General features: G+C 43.3%; 1 protein-coding gene across 2 annotated transcripts in view; it reads left to right on the top strand.

Annotated features, from left to right (window-relative positions):
- plxna2 (plexin A2) overlaps positions 1-16,283 on the top strand; it is a 188,329-nt gene that overhangs the window by 31,237 nt on the left and 140,809 nt on the right. For both annotated transcript variants that reach the window (XR_014593339.1, XM_083919826.1), the window contains exon 3: positions 2,958-3,140. Coding sequence is in view for 1 of the 2 variants with exons in the window: in XM_083919826.1 (XP_083775952.1) it covers positions 2,958-3,140 (183 nt within the window). In the remaining variant the exon portion in view is untranslated. The remainder of the gene's footprint in view (positions 1-2,957; positions 3,141-16,283) is intronic.

Below are 16,283 nucleotides of genomic sequence, written 5' to 3'. Positions count from 1 at the left end.
CCATCTGGAGATTCACACCATTTCTGTAGTCACTCCCAAGGAAAGGAGCCATGATGGGATTTTTTTTTCTGTAACAGGCTGCCTATGTGTGTCTCTCTTTGACTAACACTATCATCCTGCCCTGCTTTTTGCTCATGCCCCACCAACTAATTAACCAGTCGTGAGAGCAAAGGGGAGCTAGTATTGATAACACTGATATACCTTGGGATGGAAACTCTGAGATGCAGATATCCCGTCACATGTAATTCATTCTTCATCCAGGTTCCAACAAATAGAACACTTTGTGGCATTGTTTAACAAGATTATGTAGTTGACTGTTGAAACAGACCAAACTGTTTTCCCTGCATGGATTAAATATTATACTGTATTGCGAGTTTTTTTGATAAGGATTAATCACACAGGGTTACAGTCTATTTTTGTCTCACCACAGCTCTGCTAAAGATAACCAACGTAATCTGTATGAAACAGTCAGAGACGTGGCAAATCTACATTTCTTCACTGCTTGTGAGATTTTTTGTGATAAGGCAGGGGAAAAACAGAAAAAAACAATCTGCAAGAAGGTGTACAAGAAAACTCAACCACATGGAGTCCAGGGGGATTTGGCTTGGCGGCCAAGTCTGCTAAGCGTACATCATCTAAACAATCTCGATATAATCGCAACCAAATGGTCTGGATCCCAGAAGACCATATGCAGAATAGCTGCATGCATTTGAGGCAGCAGCTATTGATAAGCCAATGTCTGGAACTCACAGCTGTTTCTCAACATAGCTGTGAGCCTTCCCATCTGACTTATTCTTTGTGTCAATGTCTAATCAACATACACACCTTTGACAATTATATACAGTACATTTGATTATAGAACTATAAGAGAAAATAATGATGGAAGCTTACATGATTATTTCCCTTCTATATAAATACTGCAGTGGAGTGCCCCATAGGACTGGGCTACTGCGGGCAAAGGAAATACAAGGAAATGCCATGAAGTGGGGGGCGTGACTACAAGAACAGGGGAGATTGTTCCCTGTCAGCATTATTGCATTTGCTCTGCTCATGAAAATCTGCGTAGTACTGAAGCTGCCTCCCAGAGTGGGAAATGTCACTCAGCATAGTCGGCTTATACCACTCTGACAGGGACGAAGACAGAGGCGGAGAAAGAGAGGAGACAGGCCAGAGATAGATATAGATATAGTGTCAGATAGAGAATTAATCAGTTGTGGTAAAAGGTATATATATATACAGTATATACACACACACACACACACACACACACACATATATATATATATATATATATATATATATATATATATATATAGATATAGATATATATATATATATATATATATATATATATATATATATATATATACAGTATGTATTCTGTATGTTCAGAGGGAATAAGATGGAGGTTGTGAGCAAGTGACCATTGGACACATACATGGCCTCAGCCTGGCCATCTCACTTTACTCCACATGGCACTTTGAGGCCACTGCCACTCAGACTGTCTCAGCTGACCTCATTCAACACCAGAAAGACCGCTGTCTTGCTTCTCATTCACCATCTCCACCTTCTCTTATCTGGGACTACTGGATGAAGCCCCTTTCCCACTGGACAAAAAACCCACTAACATCTGGCTTTTGTCTTTAGTGGGAAATGTTTCTACTTACATTCAATGCTGGGACAGATGACTTTGCAGTAGTCACAGGTATCTTATCGGCTCTAGCTCTTATTGGCAGTGATGGAAAATGACACCCATGTGGTCCCTTTTCTCCGACAGTAAGAGTAGACGCTAGGTTGTACCTGCCAAATGACAGCACAGGCATACTGCACAGGTATCAACACACAGACTGTTAATGTTATAAGTAAAGAGATTTAACCCTAACTTGTCTAACCTGACCCTAACGTTAGCTGGCTGCTAACTTGAGCGTTGAAGGTAATATGCTGGATTCGTTCGGTGACGCATTTGGTGGGTACGATCTACCCGATCTAACTTCTGTGACTCATCATCTCAGCTTAAAATTAAGTCTGTAACACCGTTTGTCATTGGCCTCTATACTACTTTCTACTATGTACTAACCTTGTTTTGAAGCATGTTTGTGATGTCGAACATGACACAGGCATACTCGTCTACTGGCAATGGGAAAGGAGTCTATAGCCTATTCATAGCAGGTTTATGCAGGCTATTTTTGGTGGACAATTAGTATGGGCAATTCCTGTTAGATATACTATTTTCCTAAGTTAACGAGACTTTACCATAGTGATTATTTTCTAATGAATGGGTAAATACAGTTCATTGCAGCCTCTTTGCATAGATGCATATCTCAGTGTCGGACAGTTATCATGCAGTATGCTTGCTGATGCACACAGTTATCATGCAGCATGTGTCTTCCTGCAGATGTGTGATGATAGGCCAGGGTAATGAGCCACGGTGAGAGCAAGGTGGAGCTCAGTCAGTCGGAGCTGAAACATGTCTGCCAAGTGGAACAGAAAGGCAAGCGTTTGTCTGGCTGGGAGACTTACCCGCACACCTCCACCTCGCTGTGACCTCCTTCACTCTCTCTCTCTCTCTCTCTCTCTCTCTCTCTCTCTCAGGCTCACCTCTCTCACCCCCTCATTTCCGTCTCAGATACTGTTCTGACACTACCCACTATTTCCAAAACTTTGACCGTCGCTCTATCCTTCCGTCTCACTCTGTCACCTTCATCTTTCCTCCTTACCGAGCTGTCTTCTTTCATAATACTCTGCATCTCAGTCTCTCCACTCTCCTAGTATCTTATTCTCTAAGAACGTCTCTCCTCTAAGGTATTTTTGTCACTCCACCCCATACAGTACACATTAATGTGATGCATTTGTCTCATGATCACCTTACTTTTTCATGTAATGCTTTTCTGGGTTCTCGTTTATCTCTTGTCCTTTTTTCATCCCTCTATAACTTTTGCTGTCATCTCTGTCCACAGCCGGTGCCCATTGACGACTCTTTCTGTGGTTTGGACATCAACCAGCCACTTGGTGGTTCACAGCTGGTGACCGGACACACTCTCTACACCGAGACTCGGGACCGCATGACTTCTGTCACCTCCTATGTCTACAATGGCTACTGTGTTGCCTTTGTGGGTACCAAGAGTGGACGCCTAAAAAAGGTGAGTACCAGCTCCTTTTCCTCTTCTCACCCAGCACTTAAATGCCTGTTGTAGGATATGTCTGCTCCCTTCATCACTCGGATACATAAAGACTCAGGCTGTCCAGTGATCCATGGGGTACAGACATTGTGAAGTGGTCCTATTTCCGGACAGATGGATCATGGTCAGAGGGAAACGTATCTCCTGAATTTTTAATGCCTGCTGTCAAAGCGTCGGAGAGGGGTAATGGCGATGGCTAGCTCACTGTAGTGGTCATTACCATTTCCTTGTTAAGTGAGCTCCAGTGTCGCAGTGTTGAATAACCTGCACTGGCCCATTAATTTTAATAGGCACCTTTCTGCCTGTGGCTCACTGAGAGGCAAAAAGGAGAGTAGGCCCATGCACTAAACCTCACAGTCTTGGTTAGAGAATATGCCACAGAGGGTTAAGGGCTGCTGGCCAGTTAATTATGATATATATTTTGCAACTCAGCTGCAGGAAACAAGGTATTACAGTAGATGAGATTACTCACTGACTAAATTCAGGTTGAGATGAAGACTGTCAATCAGTTTTGCTGATTAATTTAGAGCATCTGTTGCAATGTTTTGGTACTGATGCTAAGACAATTTGTCAAATGTTAAAATATTTTTTAATTTACACAATGGGCCTCATTTATAAACAGGCGCAGATCTGAGCGCAGAATTGGTCGTAGGAAAGGACCCACGTGTGATTTATGAAACATTCGTATCGGACCAATCTCAGCGTATGAATGAGCGGGCCTTGATAAATGCGGCGGCTGAATTCGATCATCATTAACATGTTACGCCCTTAAATATTCCTGTTTCGGAGGCCTCGCCCACTGATGTCAAACACGGAGAGGAAGAACGCTGGGAAGAAAAGACACTTTTCCGACACAGAGATCGGCATCCTGACACCCGAGATGGAGCAAAATAAAGATGTGCTTTTTGGCAGTCTTAGGGCGCGCTCACACTATCCTCCCGGACCGAGACCCGGACTTTAGGGTACTTGTCCCCCCTCCCTCTCCCCCCCGCGCCCCAGCCCCGTTTGTACTCACACTGCCTGGGCCTCGGCCAATGCTTCTTGCTGTCCACACGCCATCACGCCGTAACACGTCACACGCATTGATCGCGTGTGTGGCTTTGTTTACAAATCTTTCCATAAACCTCGGAGTTTTTGTGCGTCTTGTCGACTGTTTTTGAATATTTTCATCCGACCAAATCTGCAGTAAACACTCCACCTCCGCACCACACCAACGTGAACCTTTCACCACCATTGTTGTTGTTGTTAAATGTCTGCGCATGGTCCGTCCTTCTATTTACATGTCAGAACAGGCGGACACAACGATACTGCCGTAGGGCTCGTTTGCGTGCAACTCAACTGGGGCCAGCTGGGCCGCCACGGCCCGCTTGAAAGAGGTGGGCTTTAGCGGAGCCGTTTGCACATGTACGAGCACGAGCGTGCGCACGTGTACGAGCACGAGCACGAGCCCTACGGCAGTAGCGTTATGTCCGCCTGTTCGGACATGTAAATAGAAGGACGGACCATGCGCGGACATTTAACAACAACAACAATGGTGGTGAAAGGTTCACGTTGTGTTTACTGCAGATTTGGTCGGATGAAAATATTCAAAAACAGTTGACAAGACGCACAAAAACTCTGAGGTCTATGGAAAGATTTGTAAACAAAGCCACACACACGCGATCAATGCGTGTGACGTGTTACGGCTTGAAGGCGTATGGACAGCAAGAAGCATTGGCCGAGGCCCTGGTAGTGTGAGTACAAACGGGGCTGGGGCGCGGGGGGGAGAGGGAGGGGGGACAAGTACCCTAAAGTCCGGGTCTCGGTCCGGGAGGATAGTGTGAGCGCGCCCTTAGAGTGGAATAAAAGGGGCCCATAAAAACGCTGTATGGAAAAGAATAACGGAGGCAGTCAACCCGACTGCTGAACCTGCGCTCCTGCTCTGTAGCGGGGTTTGCCAGCGGGGTTATTAGGTATTTTGTTAGACCTTTGTCACCTAGAAGAACCATACCAAAATGTTAATCATCTGATATCTTGTTTGATTTAATGCAATTTATCGAGGAAAGCCACTTACCGAGGAGATGACTTTGGCTCTGCAGTGCGCTTTCCTTTTCATTCAGGAAAGCGCAACCGCTTCAACCGCTTGTCCCTGTCGGGGTTGCGGGGGCTGGAGCCGAGCTGTTTTGAAATCTAAAAGAATCGTGTGTCTCCCTGGCCACCTGGCCACCACGTTTAAAAGCGATTTAAAAGCCTTCAGACGCACATGAGTACAATCAATTGCTCCAACCACAATTTTTTTATTATCCGTTTTAAGAATCCGTTTTGATCTGTTCTTAATATGTGACTGCTTATGCTTAATGACAGCTGATGTTTGTTCATTATTTTCAGACAGATTTTGCTGTGTTGCACCGCAAATACACAGGCTCAAATTTGTGTACACAATCTCAGACCAGACGTGAGATTTGATCGTAGCTCCCGCTCACGTCCAAATTGATAAATGCCGAAGTTTGTCAGGAAATGGTCGTACGCACGTTTTTCTGCCGTACGTTCGTTTGATAAATGAGGGCCAATGTGTTTTTGTGTAGGTGTATTGTATCACCATAGTTGTATGTATTGCATACTGATGAGGCATCCTAGACTACATTTAGGCAGCGGTTTTGAAGGATTTATCAGTGTTCACTTGGCTCCTCCCATGGGCTGGCTGTTTGAATGACAGCAAGAGTGTGTCATAAATGCCATTGCTAGCTCATACAGCCATCCCTCCCCCTTACCAACAGCTGCGTGAAGCTCTGCGGAAGAGACTCAAAACCATTTTGATACCTCTTTTGGCAACTTCTTTGCTATTTCAAGCCTGGCAACACAACACAAACTGTACTGGCCTGGGTTATTTTGGTCTCCATCTATTCATAATTAAATCAATACACCAATCGGGCTGCTGTGGAGAGAATATTCATTCCATGTAATCCCCTGTTTGAGCTGTTTAATAAATTAGCACCTTTTTCTACTTGGTTAAATTAGATGAGACAGGAAAGAGTTTTTTTCCCCCACTGTGTTGCCATTGCTTGCATATTGTTTTTATCTCCCCTCTTTACTCCACGCTCTTTTGACTCTAGCTGCCGTTTGCCATCCCCCAGTCCTCTGTCTCTATTTCCTATCTCCTGCTCCCTGTTTGAGAATCCATGCAAATAGCCTTTGTGGGCTGCTGTGTGCTCCTCAGAGGGTCATGACTGTAACCACAGTAACGCTAACATGGGCGAGGAAATAACCAGGATATGAGAAGGGCACCTAGAGAAATGGGTACTACGGTCCAGTGGCCAGAGCAGAAAAACCTTGTGGAGACCTCTACCACAGAGACTGATGTACCCTTGATGAGAAAATGCAGCAAGTTTACTTCCCAGTAGAAGTAATCTGAATTAGGGGTGGGAACCACAGAGTAACTCACATTACAATACTTTCATGATATACAGTATGTGCAACTGAAGAGGACAAAATACCCCTAAAAAGGCAAAAAGCAGGAATTGTGTGTTTATTTACTGTATTGTGGTGTCAGTTTTACAGAATTTGTCTCAGCTTAGTGCCTCTTTAACACACACACACATACTGCAAATTGTCTATGTCTATGTGTGCTATCATTCCAATGTAAAATGAATTCAATAATAATAATATATATAATTGACAGAAAACATGATATATTGCCGTATCGATATCTTTTTCCCAGCCCTATTCTGAATATACCCAGCAAAACATGAACACTAGTTTTTAACATGCTGTATGTTGAAGCTTTGACAGAAAGACATCATCACGGTTAAGGGTAGTGGAAATTATCATTTCTCTCAGTGAGACCACTAGGATTGCAAGTGTATTTTAGTAGAACAGTGCTGTTAACGCACAGCTTTGCTGGACTTGATTTGAACCCAAATTTGTTTGAAATCCCATGGTTAGACAAGGCGCTGCCACCACTTTGCAAAAAGTTTTGCTTGCAGGTATGTCATTGGAAAAGAGCCTGTTGTGATTTGCATGCAAGCACATGATTCGTACAGATGATCATTACAGATGTCCACCTACTGGACGTGAAAGAGAGAATAGCCACATTTAGCTGGCCCACTGTGAGATTCTGCAGCAGTGTGGAAAAAAAAGACAACATTACTTTTTAAATAGGTAATGAATAATCAACAACACTGCATGGTAGTTGTGATAGGAAAAGGACTGCTAAGCCCATTGTCACTTGTTAAGGTGTATTTGTTTAAAATATGCATGTGTTATCCATTCACTCCCTCAGGCATCGTAGGGAGGGCAGAGGGACTGAGTGACCCGATGAGCCCTTGCTGCAGCTCCTCTGCTGAAGGCTGATAAGCTCCTACAGAGTTGTGTGAGACGTGTAGATGTGGTAGGATGCTGCAGGCTTCTTCAGATCTCAGCATGACGGCTATAGGTCGACAAGATTTGATGCTTTGCTGGTGATACAGTTCTATACCTTTACCTCTTTCATGCAACAGAAAGAGACAGACGGATGGGGTGAAAGGGAGGGTGTGTGACGATGCACGGTTAGAGTGTGAGCCATGATGAGAAAGAATAAGAAAAAGAATATCAGTAAGAAACAGAGATAGGAGAAGGTACTAGGGGAGGGAGGAAAAGACCGTTGAAATGTGAATTTAGTGCCGCCAAAGAAACCAGGGCTGCACCGCTGCCTGTAATTGGATTGGCTCCCTTCCCAAAGAATCCACCCCCCCTCCATCGCCCGCTTCCCCATTCAATCCTGCTCCTCCTCCCCCCACCACCCTCTCGTTCTCCCTGCAGACCAGCTCCTGTATATGCTGCTGTTTCCTGGGCTTTGCTGGAGCATGGCAAAGCAGGAGGGATAGCGTTGGCGGTTGCCACTGCCTGTGGCCGGCTTTTGCAGGGAGATTGATTGAGGAAGAGAGGTTAAGAGGGTGGGGATGGAGGTGGGGGGAGTGAGCAGACACCAAGGTGAGAATTCATAAAGTGGAAACAACAACTCTACAGTTGTTGGCTTCATGCAGAACATTAGCACTCATGTATACAGGGTGTGATTTTACTGTGATGGGGGATCAAACAAACAAATCAATATTAACTGAAAATGGAGTATTCTCATTTACTGTCAGTGAAACCTCGCCTATACAACAGCTGAATGTTAAATGTTTAGTCTGAGAGTGTCATGAGGCTTTTCAGAAACTGGTTGTGGACTTCTGGGTGGCACCCCTGGAGGCAATGATTGATTGTGGAGGGCAGTAGATGTTCACCTCAGCAGAAAGCTGCTAGGAGGAAATCAATAATCCAGACCTTCGTGCACTTTTTCTAGCAACAGTGAAACCTGTTCCAATCAGAACCAAAACTAGACCTTTAGTTCAATATAAGATGAACACTAGATGGTGTTCCAGTGAGCTTGTAGTCCTGCCCATATGCTACTTAAATTCTAGTTCTAGGTTTACATTGATGATAACCAGGCTCCATTATCTACACTATCACTCTTATGTACGCAGAGACCAAAAGACTGCTACAGCGCTCTGCGAGTCAGATTATAGAGATAGGCAATCTGCTATGCAGTTTCTTCTGAAATTACCCAAGACTTGCATCATCTAAATTGGAATTGGCCGTTTGTGGTTCGCTTTGTGCTTGAGCAGACACATCCCACATGGGGACTGGGATTGGTGGGAAGCAACAACAGCATTAAGGAGGAGAGAAACTGTGGGGAGCACTGCCTTTGATATAGATGGAGATGGAGGGCACGGCTGCACATGTAAAATTGGATGTTAAAAGACATCCCAGCAATAGATGAATGATGAGGTTAAAGCAAGCTAAGCAGAGGCTCATTCAGGAGTCCCCTGTTAATGAGACGCAATTCAAAGAGAGTGAGAATGAACATCATCCATCCCGGTCGTCTCATGCAGAGCAGCAGGAGTTAAGAGCTGTTGAACCTGAGACTGCAGGGAAACATTCCCAGAAGGCAATATTTCATGCTGAAATACTTTGTTTTCTTCATTCAAACACCACACATTATGGTGGGGGACATGAGCGTTGAATGGAAGTCAGCCGATGATTAGTGCTGGGTTGTATCAGCAGTAAACTATGGATGAAAAAGAAATGTCTTCTGGCTCTCGAGCCTTCAACCATGATGCTCAGCTTTCAGCCTAATTAATTCTTCTCATCATGCCCTGATGAGTAATCAGGAATTGGTTTGGATGATGCCCCTGGCAGCTGAAGGGGGACAACTTGAAAGGGTGGTTCAGGTGCTTAACTGGACAAGTCTTGTTGTACAGGTTAACTTAGCAGAGGGTGCATGTGTGATTCACCTGGCTCCCTAACTGGCACGAATACGAATGTGTGCGTGGTGCAGACAGTGTGTGTCGCTGAATGTAGCAGCTGATCATAGGGCATAAAGTGTTGGCGACTTGAAAGGCTTGTAAATGCAGGCAGCTGCTCCTACAGGGCCCTGGTGGACAAGTGGTAACCCCCCAACCCCCCTCCCTCCAACCCCTCTGTGCTGTGTTCGCCCCCAATGAGAATCAGTGAGTTAGTCCTTGGATTTGTCACCCTCTGAGGGAATGTGATCTGAGAGCCAAGCCAGTCTGTTGTCTGTCAACCCAGAGGCTGCTCATCTGTATTGGCTAGGCCTAGCTTCAGTTAAGCAGATTTGATGTCACTCTGTGTTTGCCATAGCCCACCTGGATTGTCATCCTGGAAATGCAGGAGTGAATTGGGATGGAGAGGAAGGAGGAAGAGGAAGAGAAGGAGGTGGACAGGTGGGAATACACAGAGATGGAGAGACAAAATGACAGACAGATGGTTAGAACAAGTGGCAACATCAGGGGCTAAAAAATGAATCCAGTGAGGAAGTACTGTACAAAATGAATGGCCACTTAAGGTTGGTTCCTAAAGTATGTTAAAATGCAGTAACTTTACAGAAGAAATAAACATGTCCACAGCCTGGTACAAAAACGGTCCCTATAGCTTACTTTCCAGTTCATGACATCTGTAAGAGGGCAAGATTGACAGGCAAGATTTACTCTGCTCCACCCACGCTTCACCTTTTCAACCAGTATAGGATTAGCCAGGAATTAGTCAGAGTCAGGCCCTGCCAAGATGGCAACGGCCAGAGCTGCCCACATCGAGCTTCACATCAGCTCTTCAGAAACCTGTGGCTGAACTCCATGGATGGATTATGAGACAATGGGCCCCTGGGCACAGACATGTAAGGGGACCCCCACTCTGTCTACTAGTAGTCATTTGGGGTGTCTTTGTACTTCTTTTGTATTTTTAGACGGTTTTCTATATGGTCATTTTGTTTGTCATTTTGGTCATTTCATGTCGATTTTTAGTCAGTTGTGGTGGTTTTGCATCTGAGAGAGAGAGAGAGAGGCAGACAGACAGACAGACAGACAGACAGACAGACAGAAAGAGAGAGAGAGACAGTGAGACGGACAGAGAGAGAGAGAGAGAGAGAGAGAGAGAGAGACAGACAGACAGATAGAGATCCCTAGCAATAACTGAATGCAAACCCATCCTGTTTCCTATTACCTGCATCCCCCAAAACCATGCGCAGTCTGACACACACACACACACACACACACACACACACACACACACACACACACACACACACACACACACACACACACACACACACACACACACATTTTCACTATTATGATATATGAAGTATGATATGAACATGAAACCTGTTCATTTCATTTTTTATTACCAACTTTCACTTGTTGCGTTATTAGTGCTTCCACATGGGATTGCAAATAAACAAGCACAAAGCATTAATCATTTTAATAGCGTTATTAAACATAGCTATTGTCACTGCATGACTTCCATTAACCTTGAGCCCACATGAAAAGAAATACAATTACACGTGAAAAGCATTGTCACAATTGGCACCAGGTAGAATTTGTTTCCAATCATCATACTCGCAAATTGTTATTTCTCACTGAATGCGTTCTAAAATAGCCATCACATCACTTTGTTTCAGATTGAATGCTGAGGTCCAATTAATCCCACAAATAATTCCATCCTTTTGTTCAACCTTTGTTTTGTCTGATGGAAAATTCAATGAAAACCCACCTTACTCAATACACCTGTTAACGAAACAGGCAACACACATTTTGAACTTAGCAAAATCACAAATTGACAAGTAGCCCAGAGACGTAAGGAGCATTTGATCTGGGATGAGAGCTGATAATATATATCTATTACAGCCATCTTCAGAACTCTCGCTGCTAGATTGCCTGCGACCTTTTTAATAATTTTAAACTAAACAATACAGCCTCAGTTCTCCCACCGGCAACAGCTGGGAGCCAAGCATAGCCTGCAGGAAGTACTTTTGCTAGTAAAACAACCTTTTCCCCTACCAAAACAACTTGCAGCACTCTCCGAAAGAGCTAGAATCTAATGTTCTGCAGTAAAATTAGCACTATTTGGAGACTACTTTTAGATACCAACACATCTTTTTGTACAATTCAAGTGCTTTTGAATACCCTCTGATCAGCAAATGGTTTAAACTCAACTGAACATCCAACATCCTACAACTCACCCTCAGTAGAGTCTGTAGCTTTAAGTCCTTTCCCTTATCTGTTAAAACCATTTGAATAGTAAATGTTAAGATTCATTGAGGCAGTTTAAGTAATTTAAACTTTTTACAACTAATCAATTAATCGATTTATCATTACATACATACATACAGAGTAAGATTTGAATGTGTAAGTATTGTAGTAGATGGGCATGAGCTGTGGGTGTTAGTGTGTTTGTGTTGAGGTTGTTGCCATAGATGTTTGATTACCATAACCATCTATAGTCTATACTGACTAACTTGTCCACTGAGTTGGTAGGATGTCTGTGTGACCTTTTTTGGGACCTGGCCTCCACTTGACCCCCTCCTCCTCAGTTCTTAACCTTGTGCCAGATAAAGAGGCTGCTGCCGGCTGCCGTGGGCGGCAGCAGCAGGCTGCGTCTTTCAAGGCTGTCTTTAGAGTACAAGCCGCTCTATATGCCAGACCTGGTCCAGGCTTCTCTAAACACTTCACTGTTAAAAGGCTAAGGGGAAACTGAGAGCCCCTGCTGTTCCATTCATCCAAGCCTTATATCCTTATATCTGCTTTTCCTTCTTAGTCTCCCTCTCTGTCTGTCTGTCTGTCTCTCTGTGTCATACCATCTTTCTTTTTCAAAGCAGTTAAATGTAGCCTGGACTGTCCCCTCTCATTTTCTTTCTCTTTTCCTATTCTCTACACATTCCTCTCTTTCTTTTTGTCCCTCAGTCTCACTTTTTTTCTCCTTCTCTTCCCCTGCTCAGACTATTACAATGACACAACCTAACCTGCAGTGATCTCATTAATAACATTCAAACAGCTCTCTGTTGCTGTCTGTACTTCTATCCGTCTCTCTCTCTCTCTCTCTCTCTCTCTCTCTCTCTCTCTCTCTCTCTCTCTCTCTCTCTCTCTCGCTTTCTCTCCATTCTCTTCCTCTAATTGCTTGCTCTCTTCTTTGCCAGTATCTCGAAAGAAGCTTTTTTTCATTATCTAACAATAAGAGACAAATACAGTGCATACATTTTTTACTAAAAAAGATTTTATACATGTCGGCTTGAGTAAGCCAATTTAGTTCAGCCGATATGCAGCAGTTTGAATCCATCAGACATTTTGCCAAATCCCAAAAGACACAAAGACAGAATCACATATGTTCATAAATATGTTGTGCACTACATATCCATTAATGTATCACAACGATCACTTTTTTTTGTAGTGGACTTATATTTATTTATAAGATTTGTTATGGCATTGGCTTCTATTTTTGTAGGCAACAAATTACCCTGTTGAGTGCTTCCCTTAGCGGACTTAACTTCACAAGTTACATTAATTAATTAACCCATTGTGGTTGGAGCAACTTCTCACCAGAGACTTTGTGTAGGAAGAGCATTGCTGTAATCTGTTTTTTTTCCCCACCATATTCTCTCGTTGATTGGGCTACAAATTGAAGTTGATGGCGGTATTATTTACCCTCCCAATGAAGAACATGTTCTCAGGCTTGGAAGTGCTTGGAGGACTTGAAGGGAAAAGAAGACGTAGATCTTGGCTCTGCTTTTACGCTCACATATAGAGCCTGGGAGTCATACTACGCCTGGGGCGGTGGGTTATGTGGTTTCCTTCCAATGTTGGGAGCTGAAGCGTCATTAGGATTGGGAAGCCACATCAAACGCCATCTACTACCCACATCCATGTCTTCCTGGTTAGGCAGAAAGATTAAACAAGTGAAAATAAAGCTGAATATTCTCAAATGTTTCCTTTAGTAAGAAGTGACCTTTTTTCCCATTTTTATGAATATGGTATAGCCCACACATCCTGGCAATCATATAGTTTATGTGCTAAAAAGAGACACAAGGAAAATATGGCCAAGACATTATGCAATGATTCAGTTTGTGGGGGCACGGCCATGCAGCCTATCAATATTCCTGTTTAGTCTGCAGCCAATGTAGACATCACAGGGAGAACATCTGAAATTCATAGAAATGATTATCAGTCGTTGCATCGTTATCGATCTGTTACTGTGGAAACAGCATTGTATGGGTGTAGGCCTTGTTATTATTTTTTGTGCCTGAGGTATAAGTGTCAGAGCTCCAATTACTTCCAACAGTTCGACCCATCAAAGTGAAAATGTTTCTCTCTGTGAAAGGAACTTTAAGTACTCAGTGCTTGACTTTTGTCCTCTCAGTTGCCAGCTGGCATGTAATATTCTTGCCTTCATTTAGTTTTGTTTTCTTCTTCTTCTTCAGTTTCCCTGCTGACCTTGGTGAAGTACACAGAGCGCGAACAGGGACAGACAGAGAAGGAGTAAACATCTTTAGGACAGGAAAAAAAACTGAAATAGATTAGCGAACAACGTCTGTCAAAGTGGATGGCTGGCTCTGTGCCAGGCTTTATTGATTTGCTTTACAAAGCACTTGAATAGGCCAGATAACTGTGATTAGCCAATTCATTACTGCTGGCTCTTAGAGTGGTCCAAAATTAGATAAAAGGGGGAAAGGAAGGACAGAGGGGGGAGTGAGAGCAAACTATTACTTTGCAAACTTGCACAGAAAGTCTTACAGTGGCTCAGAATCTTTTTGAAGTTCTTGATGAATTTTCCCTACTTTACATGCATCGTAATGATCGTCCTCATTAGAGGCAGTTACGAAATGAGAAAAGAAAAACAAGCATTGTTTATGTGTTTGATAGCATGCATAATGATTCTAGATTACTCAAGCAACCAAAACACCATTCCTCTCATCTACTTTGCAAATGTGTACTTCCATTTCAAGTGTCTTTTCAAGCTGTACAACGCCAATGGATCTCAGAAATGAGAATTGTTTTGGCTTTGATGATATACTAAACTGTTGTCTGCACGAAGGCAAACTGAGTGTGACAGCGACTAATGTTTCTGTCTGATAGTGAGACAGCTTTACAGCTCCTTTGTCTCCTACTTCATACAAGACAGCAGCGGTTATCAGGGCCCTTAGACTTAAGCTTGTCTGTGTGACAGCATTGTTTAATGCATTGCTGTGATCATCCACAGTGTTTACAGGAAGCTTTTATAGGCACCACACAAATCATTCCTTTGATATACGCTTTTCCACATCGTTCAGTCATCTGGTTCTTCATGTATTATGAATGTTATGACAATTAGAATTAGAAATAGTAGTAACACACCATGTTCCTTCATGGTGCAACATTAAATAACACACCTGTTTCCCCTCTGAAACCTGGATGTTGAATCTCTGACAGTGAAGGATCAAGGCAAGCTGGTCATTTATCATTTTTCACGATTTTCCTCTTGCTCCAATTTCTTTTCTACATTTCTTTCTGTGCAACAATCTCCTTATTTCTCTCTCCATCTCTTGAGCTCTAACTGCAGGGCTGTCAAGTAACTCCAGCTAGCCATCAGCATAATGAACACTGATACAGTGCTAATAGCATGTGATAATATTTCAAGTCACTGGTAATCTCCGCTCACTCAGCCATTACCTGCTCTTCACTATACACACACCCACACACACACACACACACACACACACACACACACACACACACACACACACACACACACACACACACACACACACACACACACACACACACACACACACACACACACACACACACACACACACACACGAGGAGCATCTCTTTCTCTTGACAGCTGTATGTCAGGTCTTGGCCTCATGCTGTCATGAAACAAAGCTGTCAGCCTTGACTCCCTCTTAATAGGCCAGTCGTCCAGCAAAGACAGTTACAGTCTTAATGCGATTGGACAGTTACTTCTGCATGGCTTGTAACACACTGTACAGTGTGTTTTGTTCAAAACATGTAATCCACCTAGAAATTGCACACAGCCATAATTCATAAACAGTGCCTTTAAACGAACCGTCAGGACTTCTGTTCAATTGTGATGTCACAACTATACTATATATAAAAATGAAATGAAATTGAAATTGCTGCTACAGTGCCATTACAGTTATACCTCGGCTGCAATGACGTTGCAGAGATGCTAAGAGAGCAGACACAAAAGACCTGGAAGTCCCGGAAGATCCAGAAACCCTGACCAATCAGAACAAACCAGGCTTTTTCTGCAGGGGTCTTTAATGAGACAGGCATTTCAACAGAGTGTTTCAGACGGAGGGTGAATACAATGTGTTTTTCAAACATTAAAACTGGAAAACATTTTCTAGTAGAAACCCAAAATACAAGTATGAATCTGAAAATGCCATGCCATGGGACCTTTAAAGTGATTTATTACACACTAAAGGCCCAGTACCTCAGGGAAGCAACATGCAAATGATGTAGACATGATCTTCCCCATCTAATCTTCAAATTTAACAGAACGCAAGACTAACCTAAAACTGGTTTGTCTGTTTTTCTGCTAATTCATTACCACAGTCAGCTAATATAGGCTAAAAATGCACACAAATGCAAAACACACCTCCTCTATGCATGCACCCCACTGAGCCAACAGCTGCTTCCAGCAGCACCAAACCGTGGCTTCCAAATACACCAAAACGCTTAACTATGACTGACGGCAACGTGTTATTCCCCACAGAAACGTTTAACTGCCCTTTTAATTGGAGTAAAAAGGAGG

Source organism: Echiichthys vipera, assembly GCF_963691815.1.
Source record: "Echiichthys vipera genome assembly, chromosome: 9".
NCBI classification, from domain to species: Eukaryota; Metazoa; Chordata; class Actinopteri; order Perciformes; family Trachinidae; genus Echiichthys; species Echiichthys vipera.
The sequence above is the reverse complement of the archived record's forward strand: the minus strand, read 5'-3'. Positions and strand labels throughout refer to the sequence as shown.